Below are 15068 nucleotides of genomic sequence, written 5' to 3' on the forward strand. Positions count from 1 at the left end.
ACTGACAGCAAAGGTAGACATCTAGCTGGCACAGCTCACCCTGGCAGTGAAGAGGGGACAGCATTGGCTTCAGCACTCACTAACCACCAGAGTACAAGTGCAGAGAGGAGCCTGGGTATGTACTCTGGTTGCTAGCTTGCGCTATCACATCTTCACTACTGTTTTAACACCTGTTAGCTAGATCAAAGCTGGGGTGGGGGAAGATGCCTATCTGTATTACAATCACACCCTCACTTGCAGAATGAGGGTACCTTTAAGGGCTAAGTCTCCTTGCTTTTCAGTGGGACTTTGACTCAGGTCCCACTGAAAGCCAATGAAACTTATGCCTTTGGGCTCTTCTGAAAATCCTGCTGTTCTCCCTATGGCACACTAGGAGGGTGGCTACAGATGGCTCACAGGCATTTGTTTAGTTAACATGGGCCACCTGGCTTCTCCAGAAGTAGACAAAGTAACAAGGCACAGTAAAGGCCAGTGCTGAGTGTAGGGAAAAGACACCATGCTCCCTGCTGCCAGCAAGCAGAGAACAAGAAAATGCAAACCGTCAGACAAACAGATTCCCAACCCTTGGAAATCACCAGCTAGCACATAAAGTGTGCAAGATGGCAGACAGCCATTGATGAGATTGCTTGTGTGTGTGTCTGGCACAAAAGGGACACAGTGGAAAGAAGCATTAAGGGAGCTTTTCCAGTCAGCCAGACAGAACACTGCAACATCCATTCATGCAACTGTCCCCACTTATTCTGCTACTCATTCTGCTACTCATCACCCAAACCTGCTTTAAACAAGATGAACTGGAGTCTGGTGACCTCAAGATGCGTTAATCAGCCACACCAAGGCATCCCCAGAGAAAAGAGGAGTCCACTTTAGCCCTTCGCAGGGCTGCCCAGCTACACAGGGCACCGCAGACCCTGGAAGCAATTAGGGGAAGGGTGGAGGCTTGGCTATAGGACACTGAGAATTCACATGCTCAAGCTTCATAGATGGGCCTTCCTCTTCCACATTCATCATCACCCAAAGCTGCTCATGCTTTGGGCTGGCCTAGCCCCACCCTGCTGGATGTAACTATGAGGCAGAGGATTCTATCAAGGCTGGGATTTCCCCACGGTCAGGAATGGCCTCTTCTGCACTTAACAGCAGGAATGACACTAATGGCAATGGGGTCCTATTCACCCACCTCAGCTGCAGGGAGCTGGGAAGAGGGACACAGAGTCAGCACCTAGTTACTTGGAAAACTCTGTGCTTCGTAAATACTCCAAGACACAAGTCCTGCCCCCAGGCTCTTACAGTCATAAGATAACATAAGAGTGGCCCCACTGGATCAGACCAAAGGTCCATCTAGCCCAGTATCCTGTCTTCCAACAGCAGCCAGTGCCAGGTGTCCCAGAAGGAATGAACAGAACGGGTAATCAAGTGATCCATCCCCGTTGCTCATTCCCAACTTCTGGCAAACAGAGGCTAAGGGCACCATTCCTGCCCATCCTGGCTAATAGCCATTCATGGACCTGTCCTCCATGAATTTATCTAGTTCTTTTTTGAACCCTGTTATGGTCTTGGCCTTCATAACATCTGGCAAGGAGTTCCACGAGTTGACTGTGCACTGTGTGAAGAAATACTTCCTTTTGTTTGTTTTAAACCTGCTGCCTATTAGTTTCATTTGGTGACCCCTAGTTCTCATGTTATGAGAAGCAGTAAACAATACTTCCTTATTTATTTTCTCTACACCAGTCATGATTTTATAGACCTCAATCATATCTCCCCTCAGCCATCTCTTTTCCAAGCGGAAAAGTCCCAGTCTCTCTCCTCATACGGAAGCCATTCCATACCCCTAATAATTTTCGTTGCCCTTTTCCAATTCCAGTATATTTTTCTGAGATGGGGCAACCACATCCGCACACAGTATGCAAGATGTGGGCGTACCACGGATTTATACAGAGGCAACATGATATTTTCTGTCCTATTATCTATCTTCTTCTTAATTATTCCCAGCATTCTGTTAGCCTTTTTGACTGTCACTGCACATTGAGTGGATGTTTTCAGAGAACTATCCACAGTGACTCGAAGATCTCTTTCTTGAGTGGTAAAAGCTAATTTAGACCCCATCATTTTATATGTATAGTTGGGATTATGCTTTCTAACGTGCATTACTTTGCATTTATCAACATTAAATTTAATCTGCCATTTTGTTGCACAGTCACCCAGTTTTGAGAAATCCTTTTGTAGCTCTTCGCAGTCTGCCTGGGTCTTAACTATCTTTAGTACTTTTGTATTATCTGCAAATTTTGTTTACCCCTTTTTCCAGATCATTTATGAATATGTTGAATAAGACTGGTCCCAGAACAGACCCCTGGTGGACACCACTATTTACTTCTCTCCATTCTGAAAACTGACCATTTTATACCTACCTTTTCTTTCCTATCTTTTAACCAGATACCAATCTATGAGTGCACCTTCCCTCTTATCCTGTGGCAGCTTACTTTGCTTAAGAGCCTTTGGTGAGGGACCTTGTCAAAGGCTTTCTGAAAATCTAAGTGCACTATATCCACTGGATCCCCTTGGTACACATGCTTGTTGACCCCCTCAAAGAATTCTAGTAGATTGGTGAAGCATGACTTCCCTTTACTAAAACCATGTTGACTCTTCCTCAACAAATTCTGTTCATCTATATGTCTGACAATATTGTTCTTTATTATAGTTTCAACCAGTTTGCCTGGTACTGAAGTCAGGCTTGCAGGCCTGTAATTGCCAGAATCACCTCTGGAGCCCTTTTTAAAAATTTGGATCACATTAGCTATCCTCCAGTCATCTGGTACAGAAGCGGATTTAAATGATAGGTTACAGACTACGGTTAGTAGTTCTGCAATTTCAGATTTGAGTTTCTTCAGAACTCTTGGGTGAATACCATCTGGTCCCGGTGACTTATTGCTGTTTAATTTATCAATTTATTCCAAAACCTCCTCTAATGATACCTCAATCTTGGACAGTTCCTCAGATCTATCACCTAAATAGGATGTCTCAGTTCAGTCTACAGGGGGTAGAAAGCTCCCCTTCCCCCACTGGCCATGACAGTGCAGAGCCACAGAACAGAGAGGGAAGGGCTCTTTGCTAGTGGAGATAAGTGAGACAGGGGTGCTGCTGACACCAAGACCAGGCCTTGGCAGAAGGAAGATTAGCTCACACACTGCAGAGCACAGCTTCATGGTCAGCATAGGCAGGGACAGACTGCATCGTGCAGCCCTGCTCATGGGAGGGTCGGGCCAGGGCTCGCTCATGACAATGATCATAGCAATAGGGACAGCCGTGTATGCTAACTTGATGGGTAACAATCCCATTCAAAAAGTAACAGATCTAGCCACAGGCAGAGCTAGGGGCTAACCAAATCCCAGAGGCTGCAGAGATTAGGAACCAGCAGCCTGCCATACTCAGCCAAGACACAGGCTTTGGAGTCTACACTAGGTTTGTCAGGGCAGGTCAATAGCCCAGCCGCTGCTCTGGAGAAGCTGTTAGGGACACAGCCGTGTTAACCCTAGACCATTGTTTGCCCGCATAGGGCTCTGGAGGTAGCTGCTGCTGCCCTATTTATTAAAGGATAAGATTCTAACACTACAGGGGTGGCTAAGCAGGCTGCGGGGAAGGGTATACATGCAGCCAGGACAACTTTCCTTCTTGCTTTGCCAGAGACCTGGCCAGAGCCAAACCCTCCCTCTGCACTCAGTCACGAGGGGACTCCCTCTAGACTTGCATTAGGGAAAGTCCCACTCACACTACAGTACCCCATGGTGAGTCTTCAGCAGGAAAAATGTGTTAACTTGCATTAAGAACACGAGGTAAATCCTACTAAAAGAGGAGGCAGCTTGTAGTTTTCACAGGAGTGCAGATGTTGATTTAAAGCCTAGGGGGGAGCCAGAGGTTGACCTTGACTTCTTAATTCAATGAGCACTATGAGCTGCTTTGTCTTTGCTAGGCTTTCACCTGTTAACTGGAGCTAGAACACACTTTCTCCCTGGTGAAGAGAAGACCTTCACCTGCACAGGCTCAGAGGCCTAACATGTAGGTTCCAGTGCTCCATGACAAACATTTGTTCCAGGGCACAGATAAGGGGGTAGGTAAGTCTCTGCTCCCAAAGATCTGGTCACCCACTGGGAGTCTAGTCCCCATGGGCACTATGATGCTTCCTTCCATCACATGCAGTTATGTTAGCTCCTCCCTTCACTTCTGTGGATCTCTCCCCCAAGCCAAGAGTCACCCCCCTGAAGCAGAGGGTAAGGGAACAGCAGTTATCAAAGCCCTGTAGAAAAGCTAGGACCATTTCAGATCTTTATTCAAGACAGCTTAAAAACCATTGAGCTGCATTCCACACATACCCCGGCCAGTCCGTTCTGGGGTGATGAGGACGCAGTCCACAGAGCAGGTCATGGAGCTCGAGTTATGTACAGTTTACAACAGGTAACCTTGAGTTGCTATGTACTTGCAGGAGTGGGTGCTACTCCTGTGAATCCTGCAGACCCTCCATGGAACGTCCCAGCTGCCATCTTCAATAGCAGCCCTCTGGACAGCTTCTGACAGCATCAGGCAGGACCCTGCTCATTGGCCAGTCCTTCCCCAGCACTTCTATCTGCCCCAGCCTTACACCCCCTTCACCAGACTCCACTGCAGCAGTGAGTGGTGTCCAACAGCCCTGCAGGCTGCATATGACCCGGTGACAATGAAACGTACTGAGTGCCCTGTGATTAGGAGTCCCCTGGTGCCCAGGCATGGGGATACCAGGGGCTCCTGTGCTACGCAGCAATGCTCCTCCTTGAGTCCCAGCTGGCACACGAGGCAGCACTGGAGGCCCTCCCCAGGCAGAGGCAGTTCTCTCCTTCCTTCTGAGCAGCAGGAGAGGTGTTGTACCATGGCCATCAGTGTCCATCCAGCTGTGGAATGAGCAGGAGCTACCCCAGCCCGAGCACCCAGGCCCCTGCAACCAGCTGCAGACTCACCTGCTCACTGGCTCCTCCACAGTCCCCAACATCTTGGCTCGGATTTTCCCCCGCTGTTTTTTGATGGTGGATTTCATGGTATCCAGCAGGAAGCTTGGGATTCGGTTGTCATTCAGCAGCTCCCTGGGGAAACAAAACAGCCAGTGCACAGAAGGGTTGAGACACACCCAGCTCCTCAGCCTCCTGGGAGCGGGCAAGGAACATCCCAAAAGTAAAAGGTACCTCCCCAGGACTCTCCGTCTTCAACAGAGATGGAAACAGCGACGCCCTCCCCTGAGAGGACCTCAATCCTGGCACAGAGGAATTAGATTCCAGACAGACCACACTGTAGGCCTCTCAGCCCAGGCAGAAAAAGATCACAAGGCAGGGTGAGATGAGACAGACTAGCACATCGCCCATCTCCGGGGAGCGAGGGGCAGCAGGGCAAGGTTGTAAGGACTCCAATCAGAGACCTTAACCTAGACCATCTACAGCCACACAATTCACCCCTGCCATGGGTGGGGGGTGAAGCATGTGAATCCACCTCAAGGGTACCCAACCCGCTGGGTGAAACAAAAGGGAAGGATCAATCCCTCCTCTCCCCCAGGGACCTGTGTCTAGTTGCCCAAGGTTACAACCATGTCAAGGCAGCCCTGCACTCAAATGCCAGTGCTGCAGATCAGAATCTTAGTAGATCTGGATGGCACAGATGCAGCTTACCATGGCCACAGGATCCCCTGCAGCAGGAGGAGAAGGTGTTTTGTTCTTTTTTGAACTGTCTGTGGTTCTGGTCACCCAGAAACATGCTCCCCCTTCCCTGTAATCAGGCTGCTCTAGGTATGCTGGATGGTGCCCTCTCCCACGCTCTGTGGTCCTACAACATCCCTAGAGGTGCTTGCTGTCTGTGGAGACTTCCCTACAGTCAGCGCCATGCCCCACAACCTCCAGTCTGATGCAGGGCTGTGGGCATGCCAGCTCCCTGCCTGCTGCAATGCTCACCGTTGGTAATAGGCCAGCTCCTCCTGCACCAAGAACAGACTGGTCTTGAGTTCATTCCGCTCCTGTAGGATTTGTTTCAACTCTTCTTTAGAGAAGCAGCTCACAGCAGAGTTCCTCCCCCAGTCCTGGTGCTGCAGCACCTCCCCAGATGCTGCTGCTCCATCCTAGGGATTCAAAGAGAGGGAAAAGCTGAGCAGACCCTGGAAAGACAGGTAAGTCAGTGTAAAGGCCCTGGCAGCCCCTCTTGCTACGAGCAGGGTACAAGCCAGGTGAGGAAGCTTGGTTAAGATGCCACAGGTTTCAGGGGAGATGCCACCGCTGACAAGACAGTCAGGTGCAGGTGGGAGAGCACATGCAAGACGAAGTCTCCTTCCCCGTGTGATCATTGGTTAGATATATAACTGGACTTCATTAGCTAGCTATATAATGGGGTCTAGTCTAAAGCTGGGATATTTTAAAGCTAAGGTTGTTTGGTTTTCCAGCACCTATCTAAAATGTAGAGAAACTCTAGTTGCAAAGTGGTCTCATGTGCATCACACCTAGCCATCAGGGATCTCTTGAAACACCCTCTCTGCCCCCTCTCCTTCACAAATACACACTGACAGCTTGAGATACAACAGACGCTGCTCTGGCAAGCACAGCTCTTCAGAGGTCAGGAGGATTCTTGCTCATTTCTTTGTATCGGAGGGTCTCAAGGATAAAGTCTACAGAGAGGCAGTGATGTGCATAACCACACAGCAATGCCATCTCATGTGAGAGCCATCTCATAAGGACACTGAACATGATCCTTTACGGTTTACATCTTTCTGAAGACAATGAAATCCAGTGGGGGCACAGGGAGAGCAGAGGGGAGTTCACCTTATTCTGCTGCATCACAAGCCTGTCCCAATAAGGCCCCACTCCCTTTCCCGAGGGGCAGGAAAGGTGACAATTCAGTCCAAGGCAAAATGTTAATGAGAAGCTATTAATAGGGAAATTGATTAGCTCATAGAGGGCTAAATATTAACTCTAGGAAACCATTTCCACAACAGAGTTTAGACATGGTCTGCGATTCCCAAGATGATCACTGATGCCTCTTAAAGATAGGTGTGTTTGTTTCCCTCCAGCACCCTAGGATATTATCAGATTTTAATGCTTTTTCAGTTTCTCCAGAATTCTTGGGTATGAGCCATCTGGGGCCTGGTGACTTGTCCTTAACTGCATCAATTTGTTCCAGTAGTTCTTTTGATACATAGGGATCTGATAGCACCTCTACTTTATTACCTGAAAAGAATAGGTCTGGAGCAGATATCTTGCCAGCATCCTCTGTGGTGGTGACTAAAGCAAACAAGTCACTTTATCACTGCACTTAACTTTTCCTTTTACTCCCTGCTAAAGCAGCAGACCCACTGATTCTCTCAGGCTTCCTGCCACCAACATCATGAAACAATCTTATCGGTCTTTGGCTAAGCCCTTAAGTTTAGAGACTTAGAACAATGATCACTCTGACACATCCTGACCCATTAGTGATTTACTGCAGCCTTATGCAGTGGCTAAAAGAGTTTATTCTGCACTAGAGTCCCTGTAGAGTAGATATTGCAGGGCTCTGACTCACTCACCATATTGAGCCTGGGGGATGCTCCAGATGCAGCCCTGGTCAGTCTGTCGATTTCTCTCTGATTTTCCAGCACCATGGTCTCCAAACCCTCCTTCTTCTCCAGAGCGCTCTTGAGCTGAACCTGGACCACAGCCAGTTTATGACGCAGGTCCTCATTCATGGACATGAAACGATTTAACTGCTCCTGCAGCTGAGAAACCAGATACAGGCAAGTGTGAGACAGCTGTGCATACAGCTGCAAGCTCTGCTCTCACACAGGGGGACACAAGTGTGTCCAAGGCCACACCCAGGAAAGGCAGAGAGGTATAGACATATATAGGTGCTCAGATACTACAGTGCTGGGGATGGTATAAGAATCTATATAAAAACAATCTGCTCTTATAGTAAAACACTTTGGCACATATTACAGGGGGACAACGGTGTGTGCAAGAACAGATCACATAGCATGGCTCCCCCACCCTCACAGCACTGGAATAAGCCAAAGGCACCCTGCCTCTTACCGCCTCTGTGTCATGGTTCTTGCAGACTATCTCGTGGGCTTGGGCACGAATCTCATCCCTCTGCTTGTCCACCACCTCCTTCAACCGCAGCATCACTTCTCTCTCCTTCCGTAAGGTACTGTCTAAAACCCAACAACAAGAGAACAGGCATCAGTTGCAGCTCTGCCCTCCTGCTGAGCTCCATGTTTACAGACATGGCTACTCTAGAAAGTTTCACAGAACCCCCCTCCAGCACCATTGCTAACACTGTCTCAGCTGAACTGATGTTTGCAATGCTGGGAGCTCCAGAGTAAATGGGCTCCTGCCTCCCACAGCCATTTTATGGAGCACTGCTAGACAGGCTGCCAATAGGGTTAGATGACAAATTTATGAGAATGGCTGCTGAAGCCAGAGCCATCCACACTGGGGCTCCCAATGTGGCTAACCCCAGTGAGACTGAGCCAGGGCTCACTACCAGGGGAGTCTGCAAGGTCCTTTACTGAAGGTGAGGCCGTAGTATCTGCTGCTGGAGTAATTCACAGATTAAGGCCAGAAGGGACCATTATGGTCATTTGGTCTTACCCTTCCGCATAACACAGGCCAAAGCACTGTAAACCCCCTCCTTATGAAGGAGCCAGACTGCCCCCACACCATGCCTCATCACCCAGTGGAGGCGGAAGTCACTTTATAATTTACTCAGGCACCAGTGAAAGATGGCAGCTGAACTGTAACCACAGCCTAAGCAACTCCTTCCTCTCCCCCTTCAGGGGAGGACATTACTGGCATTGCCCCCACTTAAATAACCAACTTATAGAATCTAGAGATCACAGAGACTCTCAGATCACCCACTCCCAGGGTATATACCTTCTTGGTATTATCCAAATGTTTCCCCCTTTATTTCCTCCCATTGCTCCTTGCACTACCCTCACACCACCCTGAATGCCTCCTCCCTGGTGCACCCCCATGTTACATGGATCTAACTCCCAACGGGCCCTTCTAGTTCCCCGCCACTTAGTTGGTCCTCTCCTAGCTACTTCTTTCTCACCCACTGTATCTTTCTTACACTGGGGTAGTCAGCAGAGAACATGCCCTTCTACACTCCACCTGGATATGCAGAGCAGGACCATCGCCTCCCTCCTCCATGACAGGCCAGGCAACACTACACTCACCATTCTTCTGCCATGTCACATTGCCAACTCCTTCCTGACCCTAACCAGGCAGGTAGACAGCAGGGACTGACACCACTGAGGCTTCCCGCTTATTTATATGTTAAAGGCTCCCAACCGTGTAAGCACCAGCCCATATAACATCTCCCCCTCACAGTTACCCTTGTCCTCCCTGTTTTTTTAAACACACTTATTACTTCTTTAAGCTGTTAGATCTTTGGAGCAGGAACCATCTTTTACTATTCATCCAGATATAGTGGAGTCTTAATCCAATTGACTCCCACAACCTCCAATTTGATAGTAACAGCCACCACCTCTGACTCTAATTTCAAGTGCATTGCAGTAGAGAAGCAGGTCCTCTGCTAAGTCACACTAGTGGCTGCTTCCTCTTGTACTATGACTATTTCTTCTTTTTACTTACAATTTTAAGAGTTGGTTAGTTTAGATTCTGACTTATTCATCAATTACTAGACTCCCTGGTCACACAAAGTGTGGCTTTACCAAAGGAAATACAGTCAACCACCGACACTGAAAGATGCAACTGAAACAAACAAGCTAGTATGCACAAGTGTAAAATTCCCAAACAGTAGCTGAAGTTTTCTTGGGCAAAGGACAATAGTCCAGGAGTACATTCAGTGCATAGCTACTACAGTGATTGGTGCTCTGGAGCTGCCCATGACAGAGGGACACTCATCCTGAATTTAACATGTCTAATCCTAAGGGTATGTCTACACTGCGAAGTTGTGGACAAAACTTCTGTCTTTCATGGGTACTTTAAAAAGCCCCCCTCCCCCCCCACAAAAGACAAAAGTTTTGCCGACGCAAGTGGCAGTGTGAACGCAGCTTTGTCAGCAGGAGTGATCTCCTGACAACAAAGAACGCTGCTCGCAGAGCTGAAAGTATTTGTCGGCAAAAGTGGCGACAAAGTACCGACAAAGAGTGTTTACACACGCTGACTTTTAGCGATAAGGTTGTGTCGACACAGCCTTGTCGCTAAAAGCTGCGTGGTGTAGACAAGCCCCAAGGAGGATTTGGCGTGAATACCTCAATTAGGGAAAAGGTAGAAGTAGCTCCAACCTCTGACTAGAAACCACTTCCCCAAAGAGCAGGCAGAACGGGTTTTGGAACAAGACATGAAAGGGACAGGTTGGGGCATGTTTTAAAATACAAGTTTTACATTTGTAAAAGACAGCCAGATTCACACAACCAGCTCCCTGAATAACTTAAGGGGAAGAAGGTCTTGTGGTTGAGGCACCAGTTGGGACTCTGCAGACTTAGGTTCTGCTCTCAAGCTCTGCTGCATGCTTTCTGTACAATGACAACTTTAGTGTGGGTAAAAGGTGTGTTTAGTAAGAGATCTTACAACCCATGCACCACTGCAAGCACCTCTGGGAGCCCTAATATATATAGACAAGGCTTGTAGTTAAACTTACTAGAAACTGCCCCGCCCTGCCTAGTTCAGAACTCCCCACTGCTGACAGCTGAACAAGGAGTATTTTTCCTAAGGTCCCTATTATAGACAGCATTACTCTGTGCCTCAGTTCTCCACCCATGAAGTGGGATAACACCACCCTGCCTCTGAGGCATTATGTGGACCCATTGAAAGTTTGCAGTTGCTCAGAAACCAGAGTTAAGCCTTTATGCAGATATAACCAGAGAATCCCAGTGGCCTGTAAGCCAGGGCACTAACTTGATTTCTGTAAGCAAGATAAGCATTCAGGTAACTACAGCTTCACCAGCGCAGAAGGAACATCACTGCACTCACTGGGCCGACTCCCAGCAGCACTGACAGGAGTGGGAGGGATTCAGCAGCAGCTCTCCACCCTCCTTCCCCAGGCACACCCACCTTCCTGGGGCTGGCTTTCTGCAAGCTGTGCCAGAAGCTTTTGGTTTTCTTCCTCCAGCTGGGCCAACCGGTTCTGGAGAACATGCTCCTTCCTCTGGGCTTCAGACAACTTCTGCTCCAGATCCTGAAGGGCAGACCCAGAGACGTCAGCTCCCTCCCTATGCCACGCCAAACCTACAGTGCCTTTAGCTGATGGGGAAGCAATGGGGAGCACACTGCTCCCACGGCCGCTTTGCTCTGCGGCCAGACCGCCACCGCGGCGCAGCGGCCAGCCGAGCCCGGCGCAGCAAGCCCCACAGGCGGTCGCTGGGAGGCCCGAGGACTCGGGGAGAAGCCGGACTCTGCTCCCGGAGAACCACCAGGACTGGGGACTGGGCACTGGGCAGGGAGGGAGTCCCGGGCCTGGCGATCACCGGGCGATCCCCTGGCCAGGCCTGGCGGCAGCCGCCAAAACCTGGGCTACATGGACCTTGGTCGGCCCCGCTCTCCCGTCGTTATGGCGGACACGACACCGGCCCGCTCCCGGGCCCAGAGCCCGGCCCGCTCCCGCCTCAGGCCCGCGCCGCGGCGCCCGCCTCGGCCCCGGGCGCCGCCGCTTCCTCGCGCCGCCGCTCCCCGCGCGGGCTCCGCACCGTCCGCGGCGGCGTCTCGGCCGGGTCGCGGCCGCTGGCCTCGACCTCGACCTCGGCCTCGGCCGGGCCCGCCAGCGCCTCCAGCCACTCCAGCAGCCGCACCACCTGCGGCACCAGCCCGGCCACCGCCTCCGGCCCGAAGCGCCCCGAGAGCCGCTGTAGCTCGGCCCCGAGCGCCCCGGCCATGCGGTACACGCGCTCCGGGGCCAGGCGGCCGGCGGGTGCCCGCCGCAGCGGCTCCTCCATGGCGCCGCGGCCGCCCCGGCCTCCAGCCGCCTTCAAGCCGCGGCGCCGCGCCCGCGCCCCGCGGGAGGGGAGGGGAGGGGGAGGGGCGGTGAGCCGAGCCGAGCCGAGCCGGGGGCGAGGGGGAGTTTGCTCCCTCCGCCCAGGGCGCGTGGGGCGGAGCCGGGCGGCAGCGCGTCCCTCGCGCGGCCCTGAGGCGTTCGCGCCCTTCGCGCGCCAGCTCCGCCCGCAGCGGCCTCTCGTGCGTCCCGCCGCGCGCGGCGGCCCCCCCGGCAGGGGCTGGGGCCTCGCGGGCGCTGGCCCCGCGAAAGACGTTACCTCGCAGGCCGGGGCTGAGCGCGGCCCATTCCCGCCAGGGCGGTCGTGCCTGACCCTCTCCCCGTCACCCCACAGCGGCCCCGCCCCTTTTCCACAGGGGGGCAGGGCCCCAGCCGTCAGCGGCGGGGGGGCCCTTTCCAGGGGCAGCTGCGCCGTGCTCTCATCCCCGTAGGCCACTTCTTTCTGGAGCATCCTCCTCGCTGGGCATCGTGTCCCGCTCAGCTCCCTTCCGAAGCTGCTCCAACGACTCTTCTCCCAGCCCCAGCTGGGACCACCTCTTTCGCTGCCTCGCCTGGCTCCACAACAAACTGCCCCTGTCCGCTTTCAGGGGCCCTTCATAGCAAATCCCACCCCATCGCTTCTCGTTCCCTAAAGCGCCGACACGGTTTGCCTCTGACCAGGCCTCTGCTTGCCTCTCACACTGCCCCACATTTGGGAGGATTGAGAATAAATGTGAAATTAAAGAATGAGTTTTCTTTACCACATATCCTCTTTATACCCAATTCAAGCAAAGGCCTTTCTTCTACTTGTTAGTCAGGGCCTGAAAATAATGAGTTACAAGACCAGAAGAATGGAGTAGGGAGGATGTCTGGTTTAAAAAATAATGAGATAAGGGAAAGTTTCTAAAACAATAGGGATGACTGCAGATGGTTTAATTTTAAAATAAGACAAAGAATCTAGTCTTAAAAAGCCAACATGGGCCTTCCCACCCCAGAGTTATCTTTAAAGTAAAGCTTATGCAAACCCCAATATAAGGCAAACGCTATTGGTCAGCAGGAAGGAGGGGAAGAGGAAGAGGAAAGACTTTAGGAGAAAGGAGGTTGTAAATCTTATCTGGATTAAAATTGAAAATTAGAGTAAACTGTCTCAAATTAGTTAAGAGTGGTAATTGGCTATGACATAATTAGTTTGTAGAAGGGTACGAAGGATTTATGAATTTGAGGGTTCTTTGTCAGACCCAACCTACTCATGCTGGAGCACACTCGGGTGAGATGGTTTGCCTGAAGTCTGGCTAATGTAAGTGTACAGATCACATGCTCACGAATACTTTCTCTGTATTGGATGTAGTGACTGCTGATTTTTTAGGAAGTTTAGAGTAATTGTATAAATATCATTCAGCCTTTGGATTTAATAAAGGAATTTATGGTTAAGTTAGTGTTGTGGTAATACCTTGCATAAATAATGCGAACACAGGAGCTCCCCCTAAATATCCATAACTCTACCTCACCATTATCCTCCTCCAAATCCCTCTTTAAAATTCACCTTTGCTGGGATACTTACAAAAAAATTGACAACAGCTAAGTTCCTACTGTGCTGAGATCACATACTGTGCTGATCAATATGGTCTCAGTGTTTCCTTGTACTCCTGTCTGTCCCCATCTATTGTCTCATCTTTTACTTAATTGTAAACGCTTTGGGACAGGAATAGTTTCTCCCCCCTTCCCCCGTTTGCACAATGCCTAGCACAATGGATTCTAGGTCCATGACTAGGGCTCCTAGATGCTACAATACTTAACATTGCTTAACTTTGCACAATTAAGAATCTTTGCATGAGTGACTTCCAAGGTCACCAGAAATTGGTGGCAGAGCCAGAACCCCACTTCCTGATGAGGCACAAGGACAATGAAGACTTCCCAATTATATAAAATTTATTAAGCCATTCTCCAAAATCACAAAATACATTTGGACTGACACTTTACACAAATCCTGCCATCAGAGACTAGAGACAGAAGCATCTAAAGCAATGAACACCAAAAGCAACACAGAGGAATGCCTGCAGATCACTAACTCTTCTGGGGCAAGGTACACACTGTTGAATATCAACAGTATTAAGTCTTTTCTATGTCTGGGTGAGTTCTGGGAGCCCAGGTCTATGCATAGAGATCCTCTCGGTCTGCAGAGTAGACTTCCCCTTCCTGCAACAAGGCGAAGTTGAGGAAGTGAGATGGGCGATGGACCTCATGGTAGAACTCCTTAGGATTCGCTAGCTGCAGCTCGTACTTCATGTTGGGATCATGACGAACACCTGGAATTAAGCAGTCCCATTTCAGTCCCCATGCCTGAGGCTTCTGCCATTTCCACCTACACAGCTTACCCTGTTCTTCACAACTCCCTGCAGGAAGCTACTAATCATGTTTAAGGGACAAGACTGCTGTGATTAACACATGATAAGCTGGACAGGCTTCCTTCCTCTTTAGCTTTCCCAGAATCATTGCAAGCCCCTACTAGAAAAGAAATCTCACCTGCAGTTGGGTGGAAGTATCAAGAGAATTGAAACCGGGGGAGGGAGGCATGTTCCCACACACCCAGTTTCTTTAGGCTGAGCTCTTGGTCAGGCACTCCCTGCAAATCCCAGCCCCCTTCCTCATGCCAAGTGTTGTGTTCCCCATTCTTGTGCCATGCCAGGGGCTGTATGCACCCCTATTATTGTTCTGTGTGTGGGAAGTCATTCAAGGTGGAGGAGACAGGGATACTGTTATGCTGGAAGGCATTAAATGGTACCATCAGCCAATTTGAGCTACAGACAATATCACAGATGTGCTTGAAACTGGCTCTCCTAAACAGATAGAATAGCAGGAGCTCTGTGTCCCATTTCTCCCCTTCCAGTTTTCTAATTTGCCTTAAAAAAAAAAAAAGGATTCTGCCCACTGATGCCTAGAACATTCCCTGTAATTCTGGCCTTCATCAGCTGAGGGCATTCAAAAGTTACCATATCACAGACAGACACCATGGAATTGAGTGTAGGGCTTTCAAAACTCAGTCAACAAGCTGCTCAGATGTGATACAGGGCTCAGAGCACCAGTAACATTCCCCTTCCCCTAACTGCCTG

The 15068-nt window shown here is 50.2% G+C and overlaps 2 protein-coding genes across 4 annotated transcripts in view; both read right to left on the bottom strand.

The window, feature by feature from the left end:
• RILP (Rab interacting lysosomal protein) overlaps positions 1-12456 on the bottom strand; it is a 19344-nt gene extending 6888 nt beyond the window's left edge. Inside the window, exons 1-6 of one of the 2 annotated variants that reach the window (XM_073315826.2) lie at positions 12239-12456; positions 11046-11169; positions 8055-8176; positions 7556-7744; positions 5958-6121; positions 4980-5102 (exon numbers count right to left, since the gene is read on the bottom strand). In XM_073315826.2, the coding sequence (XP_073171927.1) occupies positions 4980-5102; positions 5958-6121; positions 7556-7744; positions 8055-8176; positions 11046-11169; positions 12239-12430 (914 nt within the window). In that variant the 5' untranslated portion in view covers positions 12431-12456. Of the gene's footprint in view, positions 1-4979; positions 5103-5957; positions 6122-7555; positions 7745-8054; positions 8177-11045; positions 11170-11677; positions 12008-12238 lie in introns of those variants that run through there. The other variant, XM_073315825.2, reaches the window with a different exon arrangement.
• Positions 12457-13869: 1413 nt separating this feature from the next.
• PRPF8 (pre-mRNA processing factor 8) overlaps positions 13870-15068 on the bottom strand; it is a 28333-nt gene continuing 27134 nt past the window's right edge. The window contains exon 43 of one of the 2 annotated variants that reach the window (XM_073315815.2): positions 13870-14264. In XM_073315815.2, the coding sequence (XP_073171916.1) occupies positions 14110-14264 (155 nt within the window). In that variant the 3' untranslated portion in view covers positions 13870-14109. The other variant, XM_073315816.2, reaches the window with a different exon arrangement.

The sequence above is a fragment of the Lepidochelys kempii genome, chromosome 17 (assembly GCF_965140285.1).
Source record: "Lepidochelys kempii isolate rLepKem1 chromosome 17, rLepKem1.hap1, whole genome shotgun sequence".
NCBI lineage: Eukaryota > Metazoa > Chordata > Testudines > Cheloniidae > Lepidochelys > Lepidochelys kempii.